General features: G+C 47.4%; 2 protein-coding genes across 2 annotated transcripts in view; both read left to right on the top strand.

The window, feature by feature from the left end:
• Nucleotides 1-3,758: 3,758 nt before the first annotated feature.
• LOC111155781 (carbonyl reductase 3) lies at nucleotides 3,759-10,841 on the top strand. The gene is made up of 3 exons (XM_022516179.1): nucleotides 3,759-4,299; nucleotides 5,686-5,793; nucleotides 10,362-10,841. The coding sequence occupies exons 1-3, from the start codon at nucleotides 4,011-4,013 to the stop codon at nucleotides 10,796-10,798; spliced, it is 834 nt and encodes a 277-aa protein (XP_022371887.1). The 5' UTR covers nucleotides 3,759-4,010; the 3' UTR covers nucleotides 10,799-10,841.
• A 5,525-nt stretch (nucleotides 10,842-16,366) lies between these two features.
• LOC111155703 (dopey family member 2) overlaps nucleotides 16,367-24,757 on the top strand; it is a 106,255-nt gene continuing 97,864 nt past the window's right edge. The window contains exons 1-2 of the mRNA XM_022516017.1: nucleotides 16,367-16,434; nucleotides 22,723-22,887. Coding sequence (XP_022371725.1) covers nucleotides 22,750-22,887 — 138 coding nt within the window. The 5' untranslated portion in view covers nucleotides 16,367-16,434; nucleotides 22,723-22,749. The remainder of the gene's footprint in view (nucleotides 16,435-22,722; nucleotides 22,888-24,757) is intronic.

The following is a 24,757-nucleotide window of genomic DNA, read 5'->3' on the forward strand; positions in this document are numbered from 1 at the left end:
TTGGAGCAGAACCATGGACACACCATGCTGCTGGGGAATACTTTGATTCTGACCCTAATGATTTAAGAAACACGAAGGGAGGGGCGCCTGGGTGGCTCAGTGGGTTAAAGCCTCTGCCTTCGGCTCAGGTCGTGATCCCAGGGTCCTGGGATCGAGCCCCACATCGGGCTCTCTGCTCAGCAGGGAGCCTGCTTCCTCCTCTCTCTCTCTGACTGCTTCTCTGCTTACTTGTGATCTCTGTCTGTCAAATAAATAAATAAAATCTTTAAAAAAAAAAAAAAAAGAAAGAAAGAAACACGAAGGGATAGTAGCCTGAGTGCAAAGGCAGCTGGAGAAGAATCACAGCTGTAAACACACACACACACACACCAGAACCTCTAACTCTTCGGAATAGGTGCCCACAGCTACTGAAATGATGGCCGCTTGGATCAGGCCCAGGAGTTTGCCCTTCACTTCTGCTTTTGGTTGACACAGACCATCAACCGACTTAAGTTTTCCACAAAACAGATGAAGTCAAGCGTCTTGTTCCCTTTCATTCATTCTTCCTCAATCTTCAGGAAACGTGTCAAAGCTTTTTTTTTCCCCAGACCAGTCCTTTTCTTTAAGAATGTGTTCTAGATGCCAATCCTCTGTGTGATGCTGTGCTGGGTACCAGGAAAGGGTGTTTTCCTGACATTCTGGAGGTGGTGAGGCAGGAATCCTCAAAGAAAACTCTATCCGTTTCCAATGGCTACCAGCACAAATCAGCACCAACGCGGTGGCTTACGACAACACGAGTTTATCATCTTACAGCCATAGAGGCAGTACGCCCTAAAGTCAAGATGTCAACAGAGCTGCATTTTTTCAGGCGGCTGGGGGTGGGGGCGGAGTGGAGATTTGCTTGGTTTTTCCAGCTTCTGGAGGCTGCCTGGCTTCTGGCCCCTTCCTTGGTCTTCAGATTCAGCAGTACAGCATCTCCCAATTTCCCTCTCTCCCCTCTGTTTTATCTTTCATCTCTCTGGCTCTGAGCTCCCTGCTTCCCTTTAATAAGGACCCTGGCAGGACTGGTTGGCAGGGACCCCTGGCTAGCTCAGTCAGTACTGTATGTGACTGGTGGTTGTTGTTGCTTTTTCATTTTATTTTATTTCTTTTCAGTGTTTGCATGTGACTCTTGATCTCAGGGTCGTGAGTTCAAGCCCCACATTGGATGTAGAGGTTACTAAATCATAAGAATAAAATAAAATGTAATTAAGGACCCTTGGGACTACACTGGGCCCACCAAGATAATCCAAGATAATCACCCCATCACAAGGACCTTGACTGAATCACATCTGCACGTGATGTGATTGGTCTCGGTGAAGTAAAGTAACATTCAAGGTTCTGTGGATTAGGACATGAACCCCTGGGAGCACTGCTTCATCTATCTACCACAATAACCTGTGCCAAAGCTTTTCTCAGCTTCTCTCTTTTGAAAACACCAACTTTTTCGAAGATCATGTCGCTTTTAACCAATCAACCCACCGTGCTACTCGAACCCACTGAGCAGGGAGCCTGGCCTGTGGCTCCATCCCAGGACCCTGAGATCAAGACCTGAGCTGAAGACAGATGCTTAACCCACTGAGCCACCCAGGTGCCCCAAGCATACAACTTTTGATCTCAAGGATTGTGAGTTTGAGCCCCATGTTGGGTGTGGAGATTACTTAAAAATAAAATATTTTTTTAAAATGTTTTTTAAGGGACGCCTGGGTGGCTCAGTTGGTTAAGCAGCTGCCTTCGGCTCAGGTCATGATCCCAGTGTCCTGGGATCGAGTCCCACATCGGGCTCCTTGCTCAGCAGGGAGCCTGCTTCTCCTTCTGCCTCTGCCTGCCATTCTGTCTGCCTGTGCTTGCTCTCTCTCCCTCTCTCTCTCTCTGACAAATAAATAAATAAAATCTTTAAAAAAATATGTTTTTTAAAATAACTTTTAAATACAAGCCAGAGAAGATATCAATAAGCAAATTAGGATTTATCTTAAACTGATTAAAATTGAAAAGTCAACATATGAATATTTATGTGATGCTACCAACAGCAGTACTTAAAGGGAAATTAATAGGACCCTGGGTGGTTCGGCTCGTTAAGCATCTGATTTTTTTATTTTGGCTCAGGTCATGATCTCAGAATCATGAGATCGAGCCCCACATAGGGCTCCCCCCTCAACATGGAGTCTGCTTGAGATTCTCTCTTTCCCCCACCCTTTAAAAAAAAGATGAATAAAAATAAAGGGAAATTAATAGCCCTTAACACCTATAGAAAAGAAGAAAGATCTCAAATTAATGACCTTAGCATCCATGGTGAAAAACTAGAAAAAGTAAACAAAACCCAAGGTGAGCAAAAGAAAGGAAATAAAGGTTAGAATAAAATTATAATTGGAAAAAAATAGAGAAAAATATCAGTAAAACCAAAAGATGTTTCCCTGAGAGGGGAAAAAACCCATAAAATCAATAAACCTTTCCCCAGGCAGAGCAGGAGAAAAAATATGAAAGACACAAATGACCAATATGAGGAATAAGGGAGATGGCATCACTATCAATATTAAAAGGACTAGTTAGAGCACATCATGAACTTCATGTCAAAACAATCCACTTAAATGAAATAAACAAATTTTTTGAAAACCACGAATTAAGCTCACTCAAAAAGAAATAGAAACCCTGAATAGCCTGACATCTTTAAAATAAAGTTCTAAATAATTTTTAGAGGGGGGAAAAAACTGCAGGTTGAGCCACAGTAGGGGACCACACAGGAAGAGCCCACCTTTTTTTTTTTTTAAAGGACATGTGCTTTTTTTTTTTTTTCAAAGATTTATTTATTTGACAGAAAGAGAGATCACAAGCAGGCAGAGAGGCAGGTGGAAGCAGGCTCCCTGCTGAGCAGAGAGCGCATGCGAGGCTGATTCCAAGACCCTGAGATCATGACTTGCTGAAGGCAGAGGCTTAACCCACTGAGCCGCCCAGGTACCCTGAAGCCCTGAGCCCACCTTCCTGACCGCCCTTGTTGATTTGGAGAAGGTTGGAGTCAAAGTGACAGAGGCAAGCAGCTTAAGCCAGCTCCGCCTGAGAAAAGCTGAGTCATAATGAGGTCCCAGCTCTCCATAAATTTAAGCGTCACTAATCAAACACCTTCAGATTACACTAAAGAAGGGGGGGGGGTCCTAATTGCCTATGCAGACCTCGACACACCTGGAGATTCATTTTCATTTGAACTTTGTGAATGCACAAGTTTCACTGGGAGGAAAAAATATATCGATATCCATCCTCCTTGGACAAACTTAAAACTCAGACACTTGGCACCCACAGGAGTTATGTAAGGTTTAAGTAAAAACATTCCAATAAGAGGCTTGGCACACAGCAAGAGCTTCATTAACACTCCCTCCCACTTGGGGGCGCGCTGGGAATCACACCCAGAGATGAACCCTACCCCCACCTGTGAATCCACTCATAAGACCTTTTTTCTCTCATTCTTTCCTGAGTTTAAGCAAAAAGAGGGAACTATGACCACAGAAGCAGTTACCGTGTCTAAATAATTTCATCGCATTTGAGGAAACGGTAAACATTTTCATTTTGCTGTGGATGGTAGGCGCACGCCCAAGAAAATTACTCAGCCCTTGTTTTTCTCCTTTAGGGGTTTTCCTAAAATAGTTTCTTCGATCCAAATGCAATGCATCTCTAGCACCCATCGACTCATCACCATCCGCTTTGGCTTTGGGAAAGCTACCACCGCTCCAGCCCGCAGACCACCGCTCGACTCGGGGGCGGGATCCAGAGCTCGTAGCTAGAGTGAAGGGGTGGGCCCGGGAGCGGGCGGTTACGAAACCTTCGGGAACAGACCGCCACTCCTCGCAGGGGAGGGACCAAGGGCTGGGGCCTCGTTCTCTAGAAGTCGCAGCACTGAATCCCAGAACTCAGGGCTCTGTGGCTGCTCTGTGTCCGCGCCTCTGCAGCGCGCTCCCCGGTGGCCCACAGCCCGGTCCGCTCTCCAAGTGCTTCCCCCGGCCATGTCGTCCTGCAGCCGCGTGGCGCTGGTGACTGGGGCCAACAAGGGCATCGGCTTCGCGATCGCGCGTGACCTGTGCCGGCAGTTCTCGGGGGACGTGGTGCTCACGGCGCGGGACGAGGCGCGGGGTCGCGCGGCGGTGCAGCAGCTCCAGGCCGAGGGCTTGAGTCCCCGCTTCCACCTGCTGGACATCGACAACCTGCAGAGCATCCGCGCCCTGCGCGACTTCCTGCGCAAGGAGTACGGGGGCCTCAACGTGTTGGTCAACAATGCTGGCATCGCATTCAAGCGTAAGTCGGGGGTGGGTCCCTGGGCGCGCCACGGGTTCGGGGCAGAGAGCCGCAGGCAACCCCCACTCGCCTACTACAGTGACCGCGGAGCGCAGCGCCGGCTCCTCAGGACGCTCTCAGCACTGGCGTCGCGCGGCTGGTTCGCTTTCCACGGAGGCGCCGGAGCCGTTCGCTTTGGCGCAGGGCGGGCGGGGCGCAGCCCAGGGCCCTCCCGGAGCGGTCTGCTGTTGAAGTTTGCTAGAAAACCGGCCTCCTGGGAGGGGGGCCATGCCCCGCTAAGCTCATCAGCTTTCTGTCTTTGCGAAGGGTCTCCGAGCTCACTTGGGGCTTTCGCTTTCCTTGAAAGGGTGAATTCATAGATGCCCGGAGGCATCTGCTCGGGACAGGAAATGAATCGCGGAGACACGACGGGCGCGCACTGTGCACGTTAGTGGACTTGAGATTTCGTTTAATGGAGAGCTTTCATAGGCTCAGGCAGAAAGGAAGCGAGCCTTGTTCCCTCCCCCCGGGCATTTAGGTTTGTTATCAAACATACATTTTAAGTGGGATTTTAAGTAGCATCTTTGGAGGGGGGAAAAAAGTCAAGGAGGTTACTTTCTCTGTTGCTCCATTGAGAAAATTAGTTGAGCTGCCTTGTGTTGGGGGTAGAAATAGGCCAACCTCATTTACCAACCTAGTGGGGAAGAGACACCCAAGAGACAACAAAACTAGTGTGAGGCCTCAATTGATTCCCGCCCCGGCCTTGACCCCTCACCGAGGCTGTGCATCCGCACCTCCAGCTCAGCATCCGCACCTCCAGCTCAGCCTGCGGGCTGTCTGGGAGCGCCGGCGGGAAGGGGCAGACCCCTGCTGCAGCAGACCTCGGCGGCCCGTGGAGGGGTTGGTGGCTGGCTGCTCCTCTTCCAGGAACACACGTCGGCTGGAAGCCCCCGCCCCCTCCACAGTGTGGGCGGTGCACGAGCCGCACCTGCGCTAAGGCCTCCTGCCACACCTGCTGAATCACAATTTGCGTTTGAACAGAATCCGGAGGTGCGTCCCATACCCGGTCAGGATTGAGCAGCGGCGGGGAAAGCCGGGAATTCCCAAAGTGGGGCCAGACCAGTAGCTGCCACGTCACCTGGGAACGCGTTCGAAATGCGCATTTTGGAGCCCCACCCCAGACCTTCTCCTTCCCCAGCTCTGGGGGGGGTGGAGCCCAGAACTCTGTGTTTTAACCCGCCCTGCAGGTGCTTCAGAGACACGCCTGAAGTTTTGAGAACTACCGACCTAGGGGTTTAAAAATCGTTTTAAAGTTAGCTTGTTTTTCTTGTAGTTAGAGATAAGATGCGCTTGTTGTGTACATTTCAGGGGGTAAAGCGTGACTTTGTTTCCTTCTCTTTTTGGAAGCGGACGATCCAACGCCCTTCTACATCCAAGCTGAGATAACGCTGAAGACAAATTTTTTTGCCACAAGAAATGTCTGCATCGAATTACTGCCGATAATAAAACCTCATGGTAAGTCCGGCCACGTGGATTGTCAAGTTGTAACCCTCGACAAGAAGTAGGCCGTGGGGCTGTCCTTCAGGAGTGACCTAGGGATGCCATTTCTCTGTGTGGGGGACACAGAAAACTGCACTGTTTTCTCCTAAGCGTTCACCTGCACATTTCAGCTTTAAAAGGCATATGGTAGGGGCGCCTGGTAGCTCAGTGGGTTAAAGCCTCTGCCTTCCGCTCGGGTCCTGATCCCAGGGTTCTGGGATGGAGCCCCACGTCGGGCTTTCTGCTCCTCGGGGAGCCTGCTTCCCCCTCTCTCTCTGCCTGCCTCTCTGCCTACTTGTGATCTCTGTCTGTCAAACAAACAAACAAATAAATAAATAAAAATCTTTTAAAAAATAAAAATAAAAAATAAACAGCATATGGTACATGGCAAAGCTCTTCGGTGCCAAGTCACAAATTCAACCCTAGAATAATAGGGAAGTCCCCAGGGACCTCTTGGCCTCTGAGCAGTCTCAGGGTCCTTCTCAGCTCCCCAGGGTGGTGGGGCCACCCTAGCTTCTTTGGGGGCCTGAGGGAAGGCTCTTTTTTTTTTTTTTTAAAGCATTTTTATGACTTTCCCCATGTTCTTTTCTTCACTTCTTCAAGCTGATGCAGAACCTCCCAGAGAAGTTTATTACAGAGTATCTTACCCACACTCCCAAGTATTCAGTCAATAACCTTTATGACTTTTTCATTACTTTTCCCACAAATACTGGAGGGTCTACCCTAACCCAGGGTGCTGGGGACACAGTGGGAAGCACCATGGACAGGGAGAATCCTGACCACAGAGCACTGAGTCTAGTAGAGCAGACTGTAGTTGAGGAGGGGTGGCGGGGGCAGAGAAGGCTTCCCTGAGGACTCCCTTCCCCCAGAAAGGCAACTGGGACTCTTAGGAAGAAGAACTCTGTGGTTCTTATTAGAAATGTGCTTTTCTCGAACAATTATCATACGATCTCACTAACAGGTGGAATTTAAGAATCAAGGCAGAGGATCCTAGGGGAAGAGAGGAAAAAAATGAAACAGGACAAAACCAGAGAGGGAGACAAACCAGAAGCGACTCTTAATCACAGGAAATGAACTGAGGGTTGCTGGAGGGGAGCGGGGGTAGAGGAGTGAGGTAACTGGGTGATGGACATTGGGGAGGGTATGTGTTGTAATGAGCACTGGGTATTATATAAGACTGATGAATCACAGACCTGTACGCCTGAAACAAATAATACATTAAAAAGCTTCCAAATCTCAGACAACCAGTCAGACTAGAAGGAGCAGTGTCTAGAATTGCTTTCCTTTTCCTGTTATGCATGCATTTTTAATTAAAATAACTGCATAATAAAAATGTGCTTTTCTCAGTTTAACATTTTGAAGAAAGATGATCTCTCGTGCAAATATCTCAAAAAAATCTAAAAAGATGCATGGTGAGAGTTGCACCCAAACTCCTGCCCCTACTTGCCCAGTTCCTATCCCTGAGCTCTACAGGCAATTCTCTTTATCCTTTCCTAGTGGGTTGAGCTCCCACTCAACAGGCAGAGTGGCAGGTACTGGCTGAAGAAAGCCTTGGGTCCGGGTGCACGGAGATGGTGAGTGCCCAGGGCCAAGGGGATGGAGGTTTGTTTTGTTCTTTTTTTTTTTTTTTTTTTTTTTTAAAGTAGACTCCGTGGAGCCCAACTTGGGGCTTGAACTCATCATCCTGAGATAAAGAACTGAGCTGAGATCCAAGACTTGGACACTTAACTGACGGAGCCACCCAAGCATGCCCGCAGGGTGGAATTTTTTAATGCAAAACTTAATGCAAATGCATATTTTTTTGCTCTCTTTTTTACACAAAGAGAACATTAAGTATAAAGTTTGCTGCTTTGCTTTCTTAGTATATCTGGGACTCTTTCTAGATCAGGATAGAAAGCTTTATTTTTTATAGCTGCATAGTATTCCATCACAAGGGTGCCTTTTACCAAGTGTCTGAAGTCTTCTCTCAAGGGGCTTTAGAATCCTAGAATTTGAAAGCTGCACGGTATTAAAGAAACCTTACATTCCTGGGTCTTCATTTTACAGAGAAGGAAACTGAGACGCAAAGATGTGAACACAAGGGGCACCTGGCTTGCTCAGTGGGTTAAGGCTCTGCCTTCAGCTCAGGGTCCTGGGATCGAGCCCCGCATCAGGCTCTCTGCACAGCAGGGAACCTGCTTCCCTTCTCTCTCTGCCTGCCTCTCTGCCTACTTGTGGTCAGTCTCTCTCTCTCTCTGTCAAATAAATAAATAAATCTTAAAAAAAAAATGATGTGAACAGACAGGTAGTCATAGAGCTGGAAACAGTATTCAGGTTTCCTGACTTCGCCCCTCAACTAAATCAGGATAATTAGTTCCAGGGAAGGGAAGGATCATAACGCCAAATGATTGCAAACCAATCCTTTTTGAAAGATAAAAGGTGTCTGTGGGGAGGGTGAGGCTCAGGCAACAACCCAGAGCGAGTGATGACTGGCTTTAACCAGTCCTCCCAAAGTAGGAATCTGGTTTACAACACACTGAGAATATTAGTGATTTTTCGGTAAAACTCAGTGTTCACCTGGAGGGCAAAAAGCTGAGGATTATTGCCTCCTGGTTGGTAGGGAATCACTTTCTCCCCCAAACAAAACTGACTTAAAAGCCACATTTTATTTAGTGTTACATTATCTTTAAAGAAAGTCATCCCTCTTCCTCATTTAAGATTCTGAGGGACTAGGTTAATCAAGTGTTTTCCCACTAGGGGGAGCTACTTGCACACTCTTTCTAAGAATGGGGGTAGGGGTGGTTTCTGGACCAGTGGGCCCCCTCGGCCCTCAGCAAAGGGGGGTGTGGGTGCGGCCTTTCTTAGGGCTGATTGGAACCATCTGGCTGTAGAGACAGTCACCCCTTGGCCTCTCCCAGAGGTGTCCCTGAGATCAGAGAGGACATCTCTTACAAGCTTTTAATTTTCACCAAAGGCACAGAGTGGCTTCTTTAATTGGTGTTTCTTTTCTCCTTTTCTTTTTGAATTCAATTCCTTGTGGCAGCCAGGTGATTAAGAACAAAGTCGTTTAGAAAGTAATGGAGAGGGGCGCCTGGGTGGCTCAGAGGGTTTTTAAGCCTCTGCCTTTGGCTCAGGTCATGATCCCGGGGTCCTGGGATCGAGCCCCGCGTCGGGCTCTTTCCTTGGTGGGGGACCCTGCTTCCTCCTCTCTCTCTCTGTCTGCCTCTCTGCCTACTTGTGATCTCTCTCTGTCCAATAAATAAATAAAATCTTTAAAAAAAAAAAAAAAAGTAATGGAGAACATGTCATCAAAGTAGTAGTAGTATTCCGGGCCAACCTATTGAAGTGAATCTGATTATAAGACAATCACACCTGGCATGTCCAGGTGGCTCGGTCGGTTAAGTCTCTGCCTTTGGCTCAGGTCATGATCCCAGGGTCCTGGGATCAAGCCCCACATCGAGCTCTCTGCTCCGCAGGAAGTCTGCTGCTCCCTCTGCCAGCCGCTCCTCCTTCTGCTTGTGCTGTCTCTCTCTTTGAGAAATAAATAAAATCTTTTTAAAGATTTTATTAAAATCATTCTCCATGGTGAATGAATGCCACTCAGAAAATGCAGTAAAATCCAATTAACCTGGTGCACCTGGGTAGCTCAGTCGGTTAAGTGTCCAACTCTTGATCTCAGCTCAGGTCTTGACCTCAGGGTTGTGAGTTCAGTCAAGACCCATGTTGGGCTCCATGCTCCATAAGTAGGCATGGAGCCTACTTTAAAAAAAATCTGATTATCCTGTTGGATGCACAGGAAATGGATTCAAGATAATATGTAAGAAAAGAACTCCCTAAATGTGGTGGTGTTTGATGTTGGATGAACTGTATAAATTAACACATTTACTGGTTTTGGGAATTTCCACCAATACTTCAAATTATCTTATAGTTTGGGGCCTGCATATTTTTTTTTATAGACCTAACGGTGTCTTTAGTAGCTGTGAATTGTTGTTACTATGAATATTAACTCATTAATTACATTATATTTACTTTTTGGCTATGGGCTAAAAAAAGTGATGAAAATCAAAACTGGGATGGAGAATCAACCCACTGCACGTGTGAAAGTAGCCATCATTAAGGATAGACAAGGCATTACCTCACCCTGATTTCTGGTACTTGGAAATAAAGAGGTGGCTACTCTTGGCCCTAGGAAACTGTGCAAATCAAGAAATAGCTTTAATCCTCAGGGTGAGGTGCCATCTCAAGAAAAGCAAGCTCACAGGCACCTGGAGTATTTGTGGGTGCAGAAGGATGTCTTTATAAAAGCACCTGGTTATTTTACTACAGACTTACTCCTCCTCACCTGATGAATAATCACTGCTCTCTAGGCCCTGTTGCTGATGGAATGCATCCTTCCCTTTGGGGGAAGAGAGCATGAAATAAGGTCAAAACCCACTGGTGCCTTCTAGAGTCTTTTTTTTTTTTTTTTTTTTTTAATCGGCTGTTAAACCTGCCGTATGAGTCAGTTACATGTTGGGTATTGTTCATGTGTGACATGCTTCCGTGTTTCTACTGTTCTGTTTCAGGCAGGGTGGTGAATGTTAGTAGTTTAGAGGGCTCAAAAGCTCTTGAAAATTGCAGCACAGATCTACAGAAGAAGTTCCGGTGTGAGACGCTCACGGAGGAGGACCTGGTGGACCTCATGAAGAAGTTTGTGGAGGACACAAACAATGAAGTGCATGAGAGGGAAGGTTGGCCCAACTCGGCTTATGGGGTGTCCAAGCTGGGGGTCACGGTCTTATCAAGAATCTTGGCCCGGCATCTGGATGAGAAGAGAAAAGGTGACAGGATTCTGCTGAATGCATGCTGCCCGGGGTGGGTGAAGACGGACATTGGCGGGGCTCATGGCCCCAGGACGGTGGAGGAGGGAGCCGACACCCCTGTCTACTTGGCCCTGTTGCCCCCAGATGCTACCGAGCCTCATGGCCAGCTAGTCCATGACAGAGTCGTCCAAAACTGGTGAAGGTGTGCTTTGGTGCTTAATAAATGTTTGCAGAATGAATGAATGAATTCTGTTGTAGTCTGCTTCTTTTTCTGTTCTTAGGGAATGTCGATTAAAATCTCCCTCAGGGGGCCCCTGGGGGGCTCAGTGGGTTAAAGCCTCAGCCATGGTCCAGCCATCCCTCGATGATTCTGCATTGTTAACTCCCTAAGGATGTGATTTATCCCGTGTCCATAGTTCTGCAATCCTACTTTGTATCACATTCTGTTTCATTATATTTGGGCATATTTTCATTGGTTCTTATGCAGTGGTATGGCTTGAAAGACTCAGGGAGAATGTCCTTTTTTCCATTGGGGTATGATTTCTCCCGGACTGGGGTTTTCACTTGGGTTTTGCATTCTGTGTTGCCAGAAGGTTTGCAAAGTTGCTCTGCACCTTCTTTCAAATTGTTCCTGCCTGGGCAACTTTGTCCAGACCATCTCTTTGCTCTGACACATACAGATACCTTCTCCCTGACCTATTTCTGCTTCTCTCTAGGCTACAGCCCAGGGTGACTCTTCAGATGCCTCCCTGAGCCCCTTTTGTGGTCTCTGACGATAAGCAACTCCACATCCACTGCTTTCAAATGGGATTGGTTTTGTAATCTGCCTCCTGGCTTCTGGTTATACACTGTAGGAAAAGGACTTGGAAATTAAAGAATCTTATGAAAGAAAAGTATAGTTGTGAAGAACGTTAGCTAGGAAGTGAAGACCTCAAAAAGAATGGCTAGCCAAACAACAGAAACACAACAGGTGCATGACGGACAAACTACAAAGGAAAGAAACCACAAATTTACCAAGTTTATGATGGAGAGTTCACCGTGAGATAAAGCAATGTTGTCACTTGATTAGAACCACAAAGATCATGTCATATCACCTGACGACAGCATTGCAGAAATAAAGGATAAGACTATCTTCCTTCTGAGAAGCTGCACAGTATGGAAATGCTCAAGGTTTATTTGGGGGAACCAGGACTCTGCAGGTAACCCTGTTATTTCTGGTCTATCACAGCATGCAAAGTGCTTCTGGACTCTCCAACCTACCGATGGCAGTGGGGCAAAGTGTCATTTAGCTCTGACAACCCACACCTCACTGCTTCATCCACTTTGGGTGGAGGGACATCTGAATCCCACCCAAAATGCATCTCACTTCCTTTAGCCATCTCTATCTTGCCTGATTAAATCCAGCTTGCTCTTATATTTGTCTAGGACCATAGCTCCCAAGACATTTTAATGACTTCTTGTCTGGCTCTAAAAACATTTTAATGGTTTTTGATATGTTTCCTCAATGTCTGTCATACTCTGGTCTCCCTCCATAGGCAGCTTCCAGAACCCTGCCAATGATGAGCAGTAGCACCAGGACCATGGAGTACTTTCAGGTTCTGCCTACTTCCAGGTTCTGGAGTCACAGGAGAACAGGCCAGTTCCTTTTATTTCTTCTCCCTTTTTGGTCTCTAGCCAAGCATCACCTTGACATTTTTGGATCAGCGTGTACCCGCTTAGAAGACCCTTAATTGTAAGCTGCTGATCAGAACAGCAGGTCTCATGTTTATGGAAAGATCGACCCTTATGGGCCGACTGCCCAGCACCCTCCTCCCACTGCTTCCTCCCATGTTTGGAGCTACAACAGCCACAAGGTGACTTTGCCCTGCTAGACTCTGTTGACGGTTCCAGCTGTAGGCCTGTCTTCTAAAGAGAAGGACCAGCTAGACTGGATCAGGAACACTCAGAGCTGTTCCTGTGAGTGGCCCTGCCCCACCCCACATTGTCTAAGGTGCAGAGGGAACCAAGTATGTGGCTGGAGAAAGAGGAAATCAATTTTCAAGAGACGCACTTACGGAGCGGCCCCAAGAGGAACTGTCCCACCTCCATGCATGGCACCCCTAACCTCAGACTGTTTCTGAGATCAGATTCGAGGAGATGCTCCCTTAAAAAATATAAAAAAAATATTTTTTAAGGAAAAAATATTTTCCTTAAAAAATATTCTAAGGAATATTTCTTTTAATATTCCTTAAAAGAAATCTTCCTATTCCTTAAGCTACTTTGAATTATGTTACTGCTTGCAACTGAAAAGAATCTAATACACGTGCATGAAAATGGTTCATGGTGTGCTGTAGTGAGAAAAGAACTAAGTTTAGAATGAAAAGGAAAAAAAAGAAAAAGAATTAAAAGAGTTGAGAACCATGGCATACTAGGCCATATGTAATGCTTAATATTTTTCCCTGTGTTGTTTTAGGTATTTCTTACAGTGTCCTTTGAGATAGGCATTCATATCATTTTTCAAATAAGGAAAAAAAGGCTTGGAGAGTTGATTAACTTGTCCAAGATCACACAGCTAAGAGACTAAAGCCAGGATCATATCCAGGATTATCTAACAGCAGTTCCTTGGTTTTTCTTGGTGCCTAGTGCTTGGCATATTACTTCTAGTAATATTACTAGTGCTTCAATACTACGAGTCTAGAGACCAGGGCAACTCCCTGGGTGTAAAAATTAGGGGAGATGATACATCAAATCCAAGTTTTTTTGCTTTTGTTTTTGTTTTTATTTGACAGAGAGATCACAAGTACGCAGAGAGGCAGGCAGAGAGAGAGAGGGGGTAGAAAGCAAGCTCCCTGCTGAGCAGAGAGCCCAATTCGAGGCTCGATCCCAGAACCCTGAGATCATGACTCAGAGGCTTAACCCACTGAGCCACCACCAGGCGCCCCAAATCCAAGTGTTTTGTAAGCCAAATGGTTATTAGATTCCCCACTTAGCCTCTGTGTGAACTTTTCCATAAAATAGGTAAATGAAATATGGTATTTCAATGTGGCGTATTTTTTCCCCATTTTTTTTAAAAGATTTTATTTATTTATTTGACAGGCAGAGATCAAAAGTAGGCTGAGAGAGAGAGAGGAGGAAGCAGGCTCCCTGTTGAGCAGAGACCCCGATGCGGGGCTAGATACCAGGATCCTGGGATCATGACCTGAGCCAAAGGCAGAGGCTTTAACTCACTGAGCCACCCAGGTGCCCCTCAATGCGGCATATTTTAAGTGGATTATCCCATTCTGTGTGTTTTTGAGACATCAAATGGAGCCAGTGATTCTGTCCAAACCAACTTCTCTGTGATACATTTTTCTAGGTTGACACAGGTGTGTTAAACCCACACATAGTATCAGCTTTAGGCCTGGCCTTTGGGCTTCTCCCTCACCTACTGAACTTCAGCAAAGAGTGTGACAGACCAAGATCCTGAACAGTGATGTAGTGTGGAGATGAACCCGGTGATAATGACGATCCTGACAAAGGTTTCCTTGTTATTGCAAGTCAATCACAAAGTAGGCACAGCATCAAATACAGAACCACACAGGACTCTGTCCAGATGGGGTGGTGGAGAGTCTAGTTTATAGAAAAGATGGAGTTAGAGGATCACCAGGATTTGCATATGGAAACTCAAAATGTGTTTACCCAGCCAATCTCTCTAACAGGTGGGCCAGCCTGAGCCAGAGAATGTCACGTCTGATTTATAACCCCTTCTTTATTATCAGAAGGAGTAAGGATTAAAGTTCTGGTTCAAATTAAATCTGAGATGCTCTGATTACTGTGTTATTATGTGAGGAACAGGCTCTGTTTATACGTCTAGAACAGATAAGCACAGCCTAGGAGACTTTTAAGAGTGACAACTTGACCCACGGAAACAGATTTCATGTGGGAATGAACTTTCGAATCTTAATGCTGTACATTTACTGTCAATCCTGATTACACATGTAGTGGCTTTTTTTTTAAGGGTTTATGATACTTGAATCTGTCAAAATTAATTTAAATGAGCTTTCCACACACCTGGAGGTCTTTAGCGATAGGTGACAAATACAAGGCATGCATTTTATTTTATTTAGTGTATCAGGACAAAGTTACACATAGTGGTTTTGACATGAATAGACTGGTTCTCTCTTTCAGTTGGGAGTATAAGCAGTTCTTTCATTATTAGATGCAGTGTGGAGTGTGGCTAGGGTTTGAGGAACTTAAAACATAAAAACCCACCTCACCTCTTTGGCAGCTGTTTTTGTAAAAATAGAGTTTCTCATATCTTCATCAGGAAATCAGCTTCATGAAATTAATTTTTTCCTAGTAAATGCTCCATCCTTTAGCTTTCCTGTGCTTCTACTTTAAGACCACTGCTAAAATTGACCATCAGAAGATTCACATCTGGTGCACTTGGCATATGTCCAATGCAGATGGAATCAGAATCAGAATCAGAAGCCTGGGCAGGCCAGGGACTGGCCCAGCATCCCAAACCATGAAAATAATCTTGGTGATTTGTGGGCAGTGATAGATCCCCTTGGGAATCTGATACAAACTTTAAACCCTTTTCCAGAAACATATACACAAAATGTTGTGTACAGCTTCGAAGTGTCTGTGGACCTCCCATTCCCACCTCCTAAGTCTTTCACGGCGGCCTAGCTTTTAGGAGACCCAGACTAGATCTGAAAATTCCTTAAGGGGCTGTCAAGGGTTAAATGGTCAGAGGCCTGTGCAGAAATTACTACCTCCACCAACAGGTGCCGCTGCTTTGATTGGCTGGGAGCCCCAGCTGGTGCCATCAGGATGCACAGGTGAACTCTGCCTGACTCCAGTCCTTCAAGGTGCCTCTGGCCCTGCAGCTGTCAGGCCAGATTGGGTGGGTCTGAACTGTCTAGGTCCGGAGGCTCCTGACGACGGCAGAATGGGGTTAGGGTTTATCTGGAAATATCAATGCTCTTGTCTCCTTTCTGAGCCAGAACCCACATAATGAAACTCATTCCACGAATTAATTTCCTTGCCTCTGATGCCAAGGGCCAGAAGGGTGCGGCCTCTGGGGGCGGGGGCGACTTAACCAGGTCCCCGGGACCTCCTAGGGTCCCAGCGTGTATAGAAGGATTCATTTCACCTCCTCCCCGAGGGTTTGGGTGTGGTCCCAGTGAAAAGAATGGGGTGAGTCGGATGCCATCGGCCCCACTTTTCTTGGGCCCCACGGTTCCCGTCTGTAACTCCAAAGCCCCTCTTGGAACACGGTGATAAACGGACTGCTGTCCCCTTCCGTTTGGGTGTGTCGGGGGGGAGCCCCAGGTGAGAGACGGAGCCAGCCCGCCCACCTACGCAGGCCTTCCCGGGAGCAGCCCCGCTGCGAGGGCGGTAGTTTGCTCCAGCAGCTGAGAGCGACGCCCACCGCCAGGAAGCTGTGGAGGACTCGGGATTAGAGCCCCAAGCCCCAAGCCCCAAAGCTGTCGTCCAGGGCCCGCCCCGCGCTCTCTGAAGTACCGCCTCCTGGTCCCGCCCCCTGGGTCAAAGGCCCACCTCCTGGTCCTGCCCCCGCGCCGAGGGTTCTCCCTTGATCCCGCCCCCGCGCGCTGAGGGCCCGCCCCTTCCCCGCCCCGCGCGCCGAGGGCCCGCCCTGGCCCCGCCCCGGCCGGCCCCCGCCCCGCCCCGCCCCCCACGCCGAGCCCCTCAGCCTGGGGCCGCGGCCGCTCGGGCTCCGGCGCGGTGCTTCCTACCGGGTGCGGGTTCTCGGCTGAGCCGCTGCGGCCGCTCGCTCTACCTGCCACGGCCCGGACGGTTCCTCCGCGCCGCACGTGGGCGCGCCCGCCGACAAGGGACGCTGCTGTCGCGGGTAAGCCGGACCCGCGCCTTCGGCCGATGGGCGAACCAGGGCAGCCGGGGCGTCTCCTCCCGCGGGCCCGGGAGCGACGAGGCGGCGCGGGCATCCTCCCCAGGGTGCGCAGGGTTCGAGCGGAGCTGTGGGGGCGGTCCCGGGGCGAGGGGGGCTCCCCGACCGCGGCCCGGGCCCGCGGATTGCACTGCTGCAGTGCGGGGACGGCCCCGGTGAGGCCGCGCGTGGGCGTGGGCTCCGGCCCGGGATCCCCGAGGGGCAGCCCGGGGGCAGGGCGGGGTCCCCTCGGACCCCAGCGGCAAAGGAAGTGCGGCCAAGTCCTCGCCAGCCCCGCGCGGCCTCCAGTCGGGCAGGTGGAGGTCAGGTGGGTCACCGCCCGCCCTTCCCTCACCTCCGCCGGCAGACCACGGCAAGCCGCGCCTTTGTTTGCTTGCGCTGTACTGGTCCCGGCTGGGGGCTCGGGACCGAAACCTTTGTAAACCGAGGGCTTTCCTGTTAAGGGAAGACCCTAGAGTCTCCCAGCCTGTCCCCAGGAGAAGGGACAGGAGCCGCAGTGCGCGCGCTCTCCCCGCCCGGTCCGGGAGTCTGCAGGATCGCCGGCTGCCGGGTGGATGGACCTTTAGCAACTCGTAGGGCGGCTGCGGATGGAGACTGTTACCCGCAGGTGTTTCCCTAACCTGGGACAGTCGCTCGGTATTTGGAGAAACCTCTGCAGGGTTTTTGGTAAGGCGATGGAGGCCTTCCCCTTCCCCCCACCAAGCCTGCTCTCGTTAGTGTCTTAAAATGTTTCCACTGCAATTTAATTATCACTCTGAAAGACCAAATTCAAAATAATGTGCCCCAGAGTTGATTAAACCAATGGCAGAAGAGTTTCCGTGCTTTTGGCTATGTCATTATCTAATGTTCTTGCTCGTGAGAGGGCGGCTGTCTGTGATTTTTCACTCTGTTTTCATCTAATTCACGTGTTCCTTCATATAAACATCTTTACAATCGACTTCCTTCTGATCTGGCAGTTGATTTTTCGCCCAAGCTTGTTTTTCTAAGAAATTGAGAACGGATGAGATGGAAGATTTCTTGCTGGCATTTTCCATTTTAAGGCGGGTATATCTGCTCAAATACACTGGAGCAGATACGATTACTCCTTTGTGTATGGAATTGTTGGTAGGCAGTGGAACTCTATCGGTTCTGCTGAGCTGAGTCTCTCACAGGAAGGGTATTCAGGATAGGTTGCAAGAGCGTTTTCGGAAGAGCTGTTTAGTGGCTGAACTGTTCATTTTACCTGTAGCATAATATAGTAAATAAAGGCTTTGTGCCATGTGCTAACCTGAGCTAGATTCCTAACTCTGCTGGTTGATTTTTGAGGGCCCTGGGCAATTTTGGGAGGGGGGGCTGATTCCCAATATACCCCTCTTGAGCAGCCTCAAGATAATACCCATGTCATAAGAGTCTTGTGTGTTGCATAAGATAAATGCATGTATAATGTTGGATTTACCAAGCCCACCCGGAAGACTTGCCTAATAGTATAGTATTGAACGCCCCATATTTTGAAATAAAGGAGCTTGCTTGAATTATTACTTATAAACTTCTCATCTGTGCTTTTAGTCAAACAAATAGTACTTTCTTCGTGTAGCCAACCATAACATTGAACTGCTCCAGTTACCTGCTCTGACCCGGCCAACACCTTCCTTGCCATGCAGTGGTGCCTTTTTGCCACCCCAGCTCCTAATTACAAACTACGGCAGATGAAGCCTCTCTCTCTTGTTTTTTGTTTTTTAAGATTTATTTATTTATTTGAGAGAGAGAGAAAGAGGGCACATGCAAGCAAGAGAGCTGCAGAGGTAGAGGGAGATCCGCTGAGCTGGGAGTCCCTTATGGGGCTCAAGCCCAGACCCCGGGATCATGACCTGGGGCAAAGGCAGATACCCCACCAGCTGAGCCACCCAGGTGCCCCAAGGCTCTCTTCCTCCTAACTAGCCGCCCAGATTTTGAGTCTGAGCACTCCTCTGCTGGTAGTTGGGCTTCCTCTGTCTTTTTTCCTTTTGCCAGTGTGAACTCAGGACACTTTCTGTCAATGTGTGTGTCACCTGAAATTGAAATTATGTGTTTAGGTATTTCCTCTCGTATTATGTTATGAACAATGAAAGTGGAACCCTGTGTTTGTTTGTTTTCCCCATGTTTCTTTGCCCAGTGCTTAGATATGACGAAGACTGTGCATGGAGTTTTGCAGTGGTTCAGAGATGTTGTAAATTATGGACTATTTGGATGTAGTAACATCTTACAGGGAAAATAAATTGACATCTTTCATTGCCATTCTTTAATATTTTTAAAAGGTGGGAAGGCTAAGAGTGCCTGGGTGGCTCAGTTGGTTAAGTGACCAACTCTTGATTTTGGCTCAGGTCATGATCTCAGGGTCGTGGGATGGAGCCCTCAGTCGGGCTCCGCGCTCAGTGCAGAGTCTGCTGGAGAATTCTCTCCTCCTCCCTCTGCCCCTCCTTCTGCTTGCACACACGCTTTCTCTGTCTCTCTCTAAAAATAAGTAAATCTTTTTAAAAAAAGTATAAAGGCTATTACTTCAGAAAAAGAGGCCTTCCCAGGAACCAGTGGGTAGTCTTATTGTGTATGATATATTTTTCCAGAGAGCCGCAGCATGTGCAAAGTCTCTGTGATAGGCTGAATCAATTTTAGGACAAGGGGAGTGCCTCGAAGGGAAAAGTAGCTGGAGCCTTGTAGGCCACGGGGTGGGGAAGTTTGGATTATTGTAAGCGTAATGGGAAGAGTTCAAACATGGTGGGGATGTGCTGTGATTTATGTTTTAAGAGTCTTCTTGGACTGCTCTGTGAAAATGCATTGGAGAGGGGCGAGAGTGAAGGAGAACCAACAGAAGTGTCCACAATCCTGTAGGGGAAGCTTGCACAGTAGTGTGGCGGAGATGGAGAGCAATTGAGTCCACAGGTGTTTTGGAAGAAGAGAAGCAGGACTTGGGTTGAGTGAGGCAGGGGAAGAGAAGAAAGAGTCCGGGGTGATGTCAAATGTCCCAAGAATGGTGGGGCTACTTTCTGAGGAAAGGAAGACTGGAGAAGGAGCACTGAGCAGGTAGAATCAAGACTATAGGGTTTTTTAAAAAACAACTTTACTGAGGTGTAATTTTTTAAAAAGATTTTTATTCATTAGGGGGAGAGAGGGAGCATGAGCCAGAGTGGGGGAGGGGCAGAGGGAGAGGGAGAACCCGACTCTCTGCTGAGCAGGGAGTCTAACTTTGGGCTCCATCCCAGGACCCTGAGATCATGACTCTAGCTGAAGGTAGACGCTTAACTGACTGAGCCCCCCAGGTGCCCCCTGAGGTGTAATTTATAGACCATAAGTCTATATATTGATTTCAATGTACAATTAAGTGATTTTTAGTATATTTACGGAGTTGTGCAACCATTGCCATAATTCAGCTTTAGCACATTTCCATTACCCCAGGAAGGTTCCTGTGTCCATTTGCAGTTCTTCCTTGTTACTCCTCCCTTCCCTAGGCGACTGCTTATCTACTAGCCGTCTCTACAGATTCACCTGTTCTGGACATGTCATGTGGATGGAATCATACAGTGTGGTCTCTTGTGTGGCTTCTTCCACTATGTTATGTATTACCCAGGTTCACCCTTACTGTAGCATACATCAGTATTTTGGTCCTTGTATGGCTAGACCTTATTTTGTTGACGCAAGTTTGGGATGTACTAAGTTTGAGACACCTATGCCACATCTGGGCAAATGAGTCAAGTAGGTATTTGCTTGAATCTGGACCTCAGAGGGGGAGATTTGGGCAGGCATTATAAATCCGTGGGTCATTAGCAGAAAGATGGTATCTGTGAGTTGTAGGAATGGGGAGATGACCAAGGATAGAAAGAGGACAAAACTTGGTGCCAGGTAATAGCAATATTTGGAAACAGGATAGAGTAGGATTAGCCTGCAGAGGAGAAGGAACAGAGGAGAGGTGGAAACCAGCACAGGGCTGGCAGGGCCTGGGGAGGGTATGGGCTGAAAGGAGGCAGTTTTGGGAAGAAGGGAATGGTCTACTGCACAGTCCTAGGTAAAAAGTCCATTGACACTGGAAACTTGAAATTTGTGGTGGCCTCGGGCAGATCGGAATGGGCCCAGAATGACCAGAAAGTGAAGTAGCGGATACCATGGGATTCTTAGAAATTCACCATGGCCAATAAATGAAAGATTCAATAAATGAAAGATTCATTGTACCTACAGTTCAGTTTCTTTCATCTATGATGTTTGCCATTTTGCCTGATGACATGCAACTTGGTTAGCCAACTACAGCATTCTTCGTGTGTTTAATGATATCATGTTGCTCTGTATTTTATTGTCTTTTCAGACTATGTACTAGTGAAATACTAGCCTCGTATGTCAATCAGGATTGTGTTTGGTTGTGAGTAGCAGAAACCTTGATTGTACGGTGACTTAGATCAGCTCTTCTGTGCAGAAAACGTCAAGTTCAGGGTTGACATGGTGCCTTCTTAAAGTCATCTGTGGCCTCAGCCGCTCTGACTTTCCCCTTATCCACAAAAGTCACACACCACGGTTGGCTGTTTCCTCTTGCTTGCCACACGTGGCTTCACCTCCAACACCAAACCTTTGTTCCCGGCAGAAAGATGGGCAGGAGTAATGGGCAAGAGGCCCAGGTCAGAGGAGTCTACCTCCTTTCAAACCGCTCTCCTGGAGGCCCCCCCACCAGCTTCTACTGACCTCTTGTTGCCTAGAGCTGTGTGTGGCCACCCAGCTGCAAAGGAGGTGGGGAGCTGTTAGCACTACCTTGAGCAAAATTCGGGTTCCCTTAGTATGGAAAAGGGACAAGGAATTTCAGGGTAGATGCCTGCCACGCTTTGAGTAGATCTTAATCAGATGACGACTAAAGAAGGAGGGCAAATCAGAGCCCGAATGCGTCCCTTTGGAGAAAATGCCGAAGTATGGAACTTGGTGCCAGACGGAGGGAACCGTTGAACATTTCCATACCTCGTGGACTATTTCACAGTCGTTATTGTTTGAATAAACTAGTAGGTTGACCTACAGATTTTTTGTTGTTGTTAATGAAGGAATAAAAACAAAACTTGACATAAGCATGCACTCGTATTGCGTCCATTGTCACATGTAAATGACAGATATTTTCATGAAGTCAAATGAGTGCAGCATTCCGTGCTGTTCTTTGTTTCCTTTTGTCACATTGGAGATAAAAAGAGGAAATGGTTGCTGTTGGCGCCGGGATGAGACCATATCAGTCTTAGGCTTTATAATAACTGCACTGGTTCATACATAATGAATGCATCTAGCCACAGGGAAAAAACAAAAGAATCCGTCAAAGAATATACAAGGGCAAGAAGAATGAAGGGGTGATTGCTTTGGCCTTGACGTCACCACCCCATGTCCAGGCTCTACACATGGAGGAGGCATGAAACTGTCAGCCCAGTGGCTGGTTGGCGGGGATTTGCGGGGGATTGGAGCTTAGTTACTGAACAGGCACCTGGTGGATTTCTGGCAACACTGATGTCAGACACTGCATTCTTACATCCTTATTTTTTTTTTTTTTTAAGATTTTATTTATTTATTTGTCAGAGAGAGAGAGAGGGAGAGAGAGCAAGCACAGGCAGACAGAATGGCAGGCAGAGGCAGAGGGAGAAGCAGGCTCCCCGCTGAGCAAGGAGCCCGATGTGGGACTCGATCCCAGGACGCTGGGATCATGACCTGAGCCGAAGGCAGCTGCTTAACGAACTGAGCCACCCAGGCGTCCCCTTACATCCTTATTTTTTAAACTTCTTTCTTCCCTATCAGATTTTCTTCTAGAATATTCCCAATCCTCTAACATAGTCTAGTTGCAAAGGATTGGATCACTAAAGAGGTTGCTCTGATTACTAGCACTGACCTGCTTTGCCTTAGCTTTTATGAATGCCCCACTGTAGGAAGGGCCACCTGCATTCGGAATTACCAGCAGGCAGCAATATTTAGTGAGAGGCTTTGTACTTTTCACTCCAGAATTAATTTGGTCAGTTAAGAGGAATCCTGGCATTTTTGCTGCTTTTCTGCTTTGTTCATTTGTCTCCATAAGAATCCAAGAGGACCGGAACTGTTTATCTTTTATCTACCACAGTGCCGGGCCCAGGAGCCTTGCTAAATATTTGAGTTGCATCGCTGAGTGTGTTTGTGCACAGGAGTGTTTGTGGACACGTGTCCTCTGTAGCTCTGGGCTGGGAAGGCTCTGTGTCCTTGAGTAGCTCCCTCATTTCTTTCTTGATTCGCTTTTAGATACTTTCTCCGCTGTGAGAATGTAAGATGGATCCAGAAGAGCAGGAACTCCTGAATGATTACAGATATAGAAATTACGCTTCGGTGATTGAAAAGGCTTTAAGAAATTTCGAGTCCTCAAGTGAATGGGCGGATCTCATATCTTCGCTGGGCAAGCTCAACAAGGTATGTGGGGTGTAGAATATGTCGATCGCCTGGAGGCGGGGACACAGCTGTCTTTATTATCTCAAGGAATTCTTTTTATTATTACATGACATGCTGATTATAACAATTAGAAAATGCTGATAATATCTACCTGTAATTCTGTAATTCCAGTTGCCTGCTGTTAACCTCGTCAGTATATTTACCTCTTTCCAGCTTTTTTTTTTTTTTTTTCTGGGCATAGAATTATACTGTAGATGGAATAGCTGAACGGTGTTTTTCTCCACTATATTTAAGTCTAAATAAGATAAACTTTAAAATTGACCAATTAGTCAGCTTTGCGCAGTGGCAGTATCGTAGTCAATGAGGTTTATCCGAGGCGCGATTATTGCTAATTGAAAATTGACCAATTAGTTATTCAAAGATGAATTATATTTTTATTTATTTATTTTTTTAAGATTTTATTTGAGAGAGTGAAAGTGGAGGGAGGTGCAGAGACAGAGGGAGAGAGAGAATCCCAAGCAGACTCCCCCATGGAGCTTGGAGCCCAACGCAGGGCTCTATCCCAGGACCCTGAGATCATGACCCGAGTCGAAACCAAGAGATGCTGAACCACCCAGGTGCCCCAAAGATGAATTATCTTTCATGTACTTCTTAGTACTTAGGACTTTTTTTTGCCATCTTTATTTTTTTTTTAATTTTTTTTTTAAATTTTATTTTTTATAAACGTATATTTTTATCCCCAGGGGTACAGGTCTGTGAATCGCCAGGTTTACACACTTCACAGCACTCACCATAGCACATACCCTCCCCAATGTAGTACTTAGGGCTTTTATGACTTCTTCTTTGGTCTACTTTTTTGGCCATTTGACTGCTGATCGGTAACTCATGGAAGACCAAGGGGTGACCTAAATATTGAAATCTGTCCAGAAATTGTGAGCATGTTTGGATGAGGAGAAAAGAGTCTGGTCTAGGAAGACCAAAACTGGTCCCGTGCATGCTTGACCTGGTGTTCTGTAGATGGGACCACTGAATGTTCCCATCCTGCCCAGGAGGACGACCTAGTAATGCCCAGTGCTTCTACTGTAGGTAGAAGAGGTTTGGGCTTGAAGACACTGTTCCTGGGCTCCGTTGCTGCCTGGCCGGGGCTCCTGCCTAGAATATCTGACTTTGGAACCCCAGTGCCATGTGGGACTTGGGAGATGCACATACCTCCTCTTCAGATCTCTACTCATGAGGTTACACACACTGGGGTCTTCTAATGAAGAGAAAAAATTTCTCCATTTATTTCCTCGGGGAATGCGGGGAGGGCATGAGGAAGGCTGGCAGTTATGATGGGTAGTGGCCGGGAAGCTGCGTGGTCTCTCACAAGTGTATTTACCACATGCGAGTGTCACGGCTGGCCTGCCTGGGATAGATGGAGGTGGGGAAACAGCACCTAAGAGCTTGAGACTCCTTTGGCTGTAGAGCTCAGGAATTTGCAAGCTGAAGAGAGCCGTCGCATCTTGCATGAAGGTGGATCTCTTTTTTAGGGGAAAGGGAGAAGTGCTGAAATGGGATTCAGGCATATTCAAGTTCTTCTGGGTGTTTCAGTATTTCATTTAGTACTTGACTCTCCTGGCATCTAAAAATAGCATGCTTACTTTGGGAGGGGGTGTGTTCGTTATTTTTGTTGTTGAGGTAAAATCCCACAAAACCTAGAACTTGTCATTTAACCATTTCCGAGTGTACGGTCACGTGGCTTTTACTGCATTCGCAGTGTGGTGCGACCGTCCCCACCACCTAGTTCCAGAACGTTTTCACCAGCCCAAAAGGAAACCCTCCCATCTCCCCCTACCCAGGCCCTGGCAACCACGGATCGACTTCTGTGTCTGGACATTTCGTATACATGCAC

The sequence above is a fragment of the Enhydra lutris genome, unplaced genomic scaffold (genome assembly GCF_002288905.1).
Source record: "Enhydra lutris kenyoni isolate GAN:26980312 unplaced genomic scaffold, ASM228890v2 scaffoldscaffold43, whole genome shotgun sequence".
Classification (NCBI taxonomy): domain Eukaryota; kingdom Metazoa; phylum Chordata; class Mammalia; order Carnivora; family Mustelidae; genus Enhydra; species Enhydra lutris.

Coding starts and splice junctions, on each gene's coding strand:
- LOC111155781 (XM_022516179.1), top strand. CDS start 4,011: ATGTCGTCCTGCAGCCGCGTGGCGCTGGTGACTGGGGCCAACAAGGGC. Junction 4,300..5,685: donor TGCTGGCATCGCATTCAAGC/GTAAGTCGGGGG, acceptor TCTTTTTGGAAG/CGGACGATCCAACGCCCTTC. Junction 5,794..10,361: donor GCCGATAATAAAACCTCATG/GTAAGTCCGGCC, acceptor GTTCTGTTTCAG/GCAGGGTGGTGAATGTTAGT.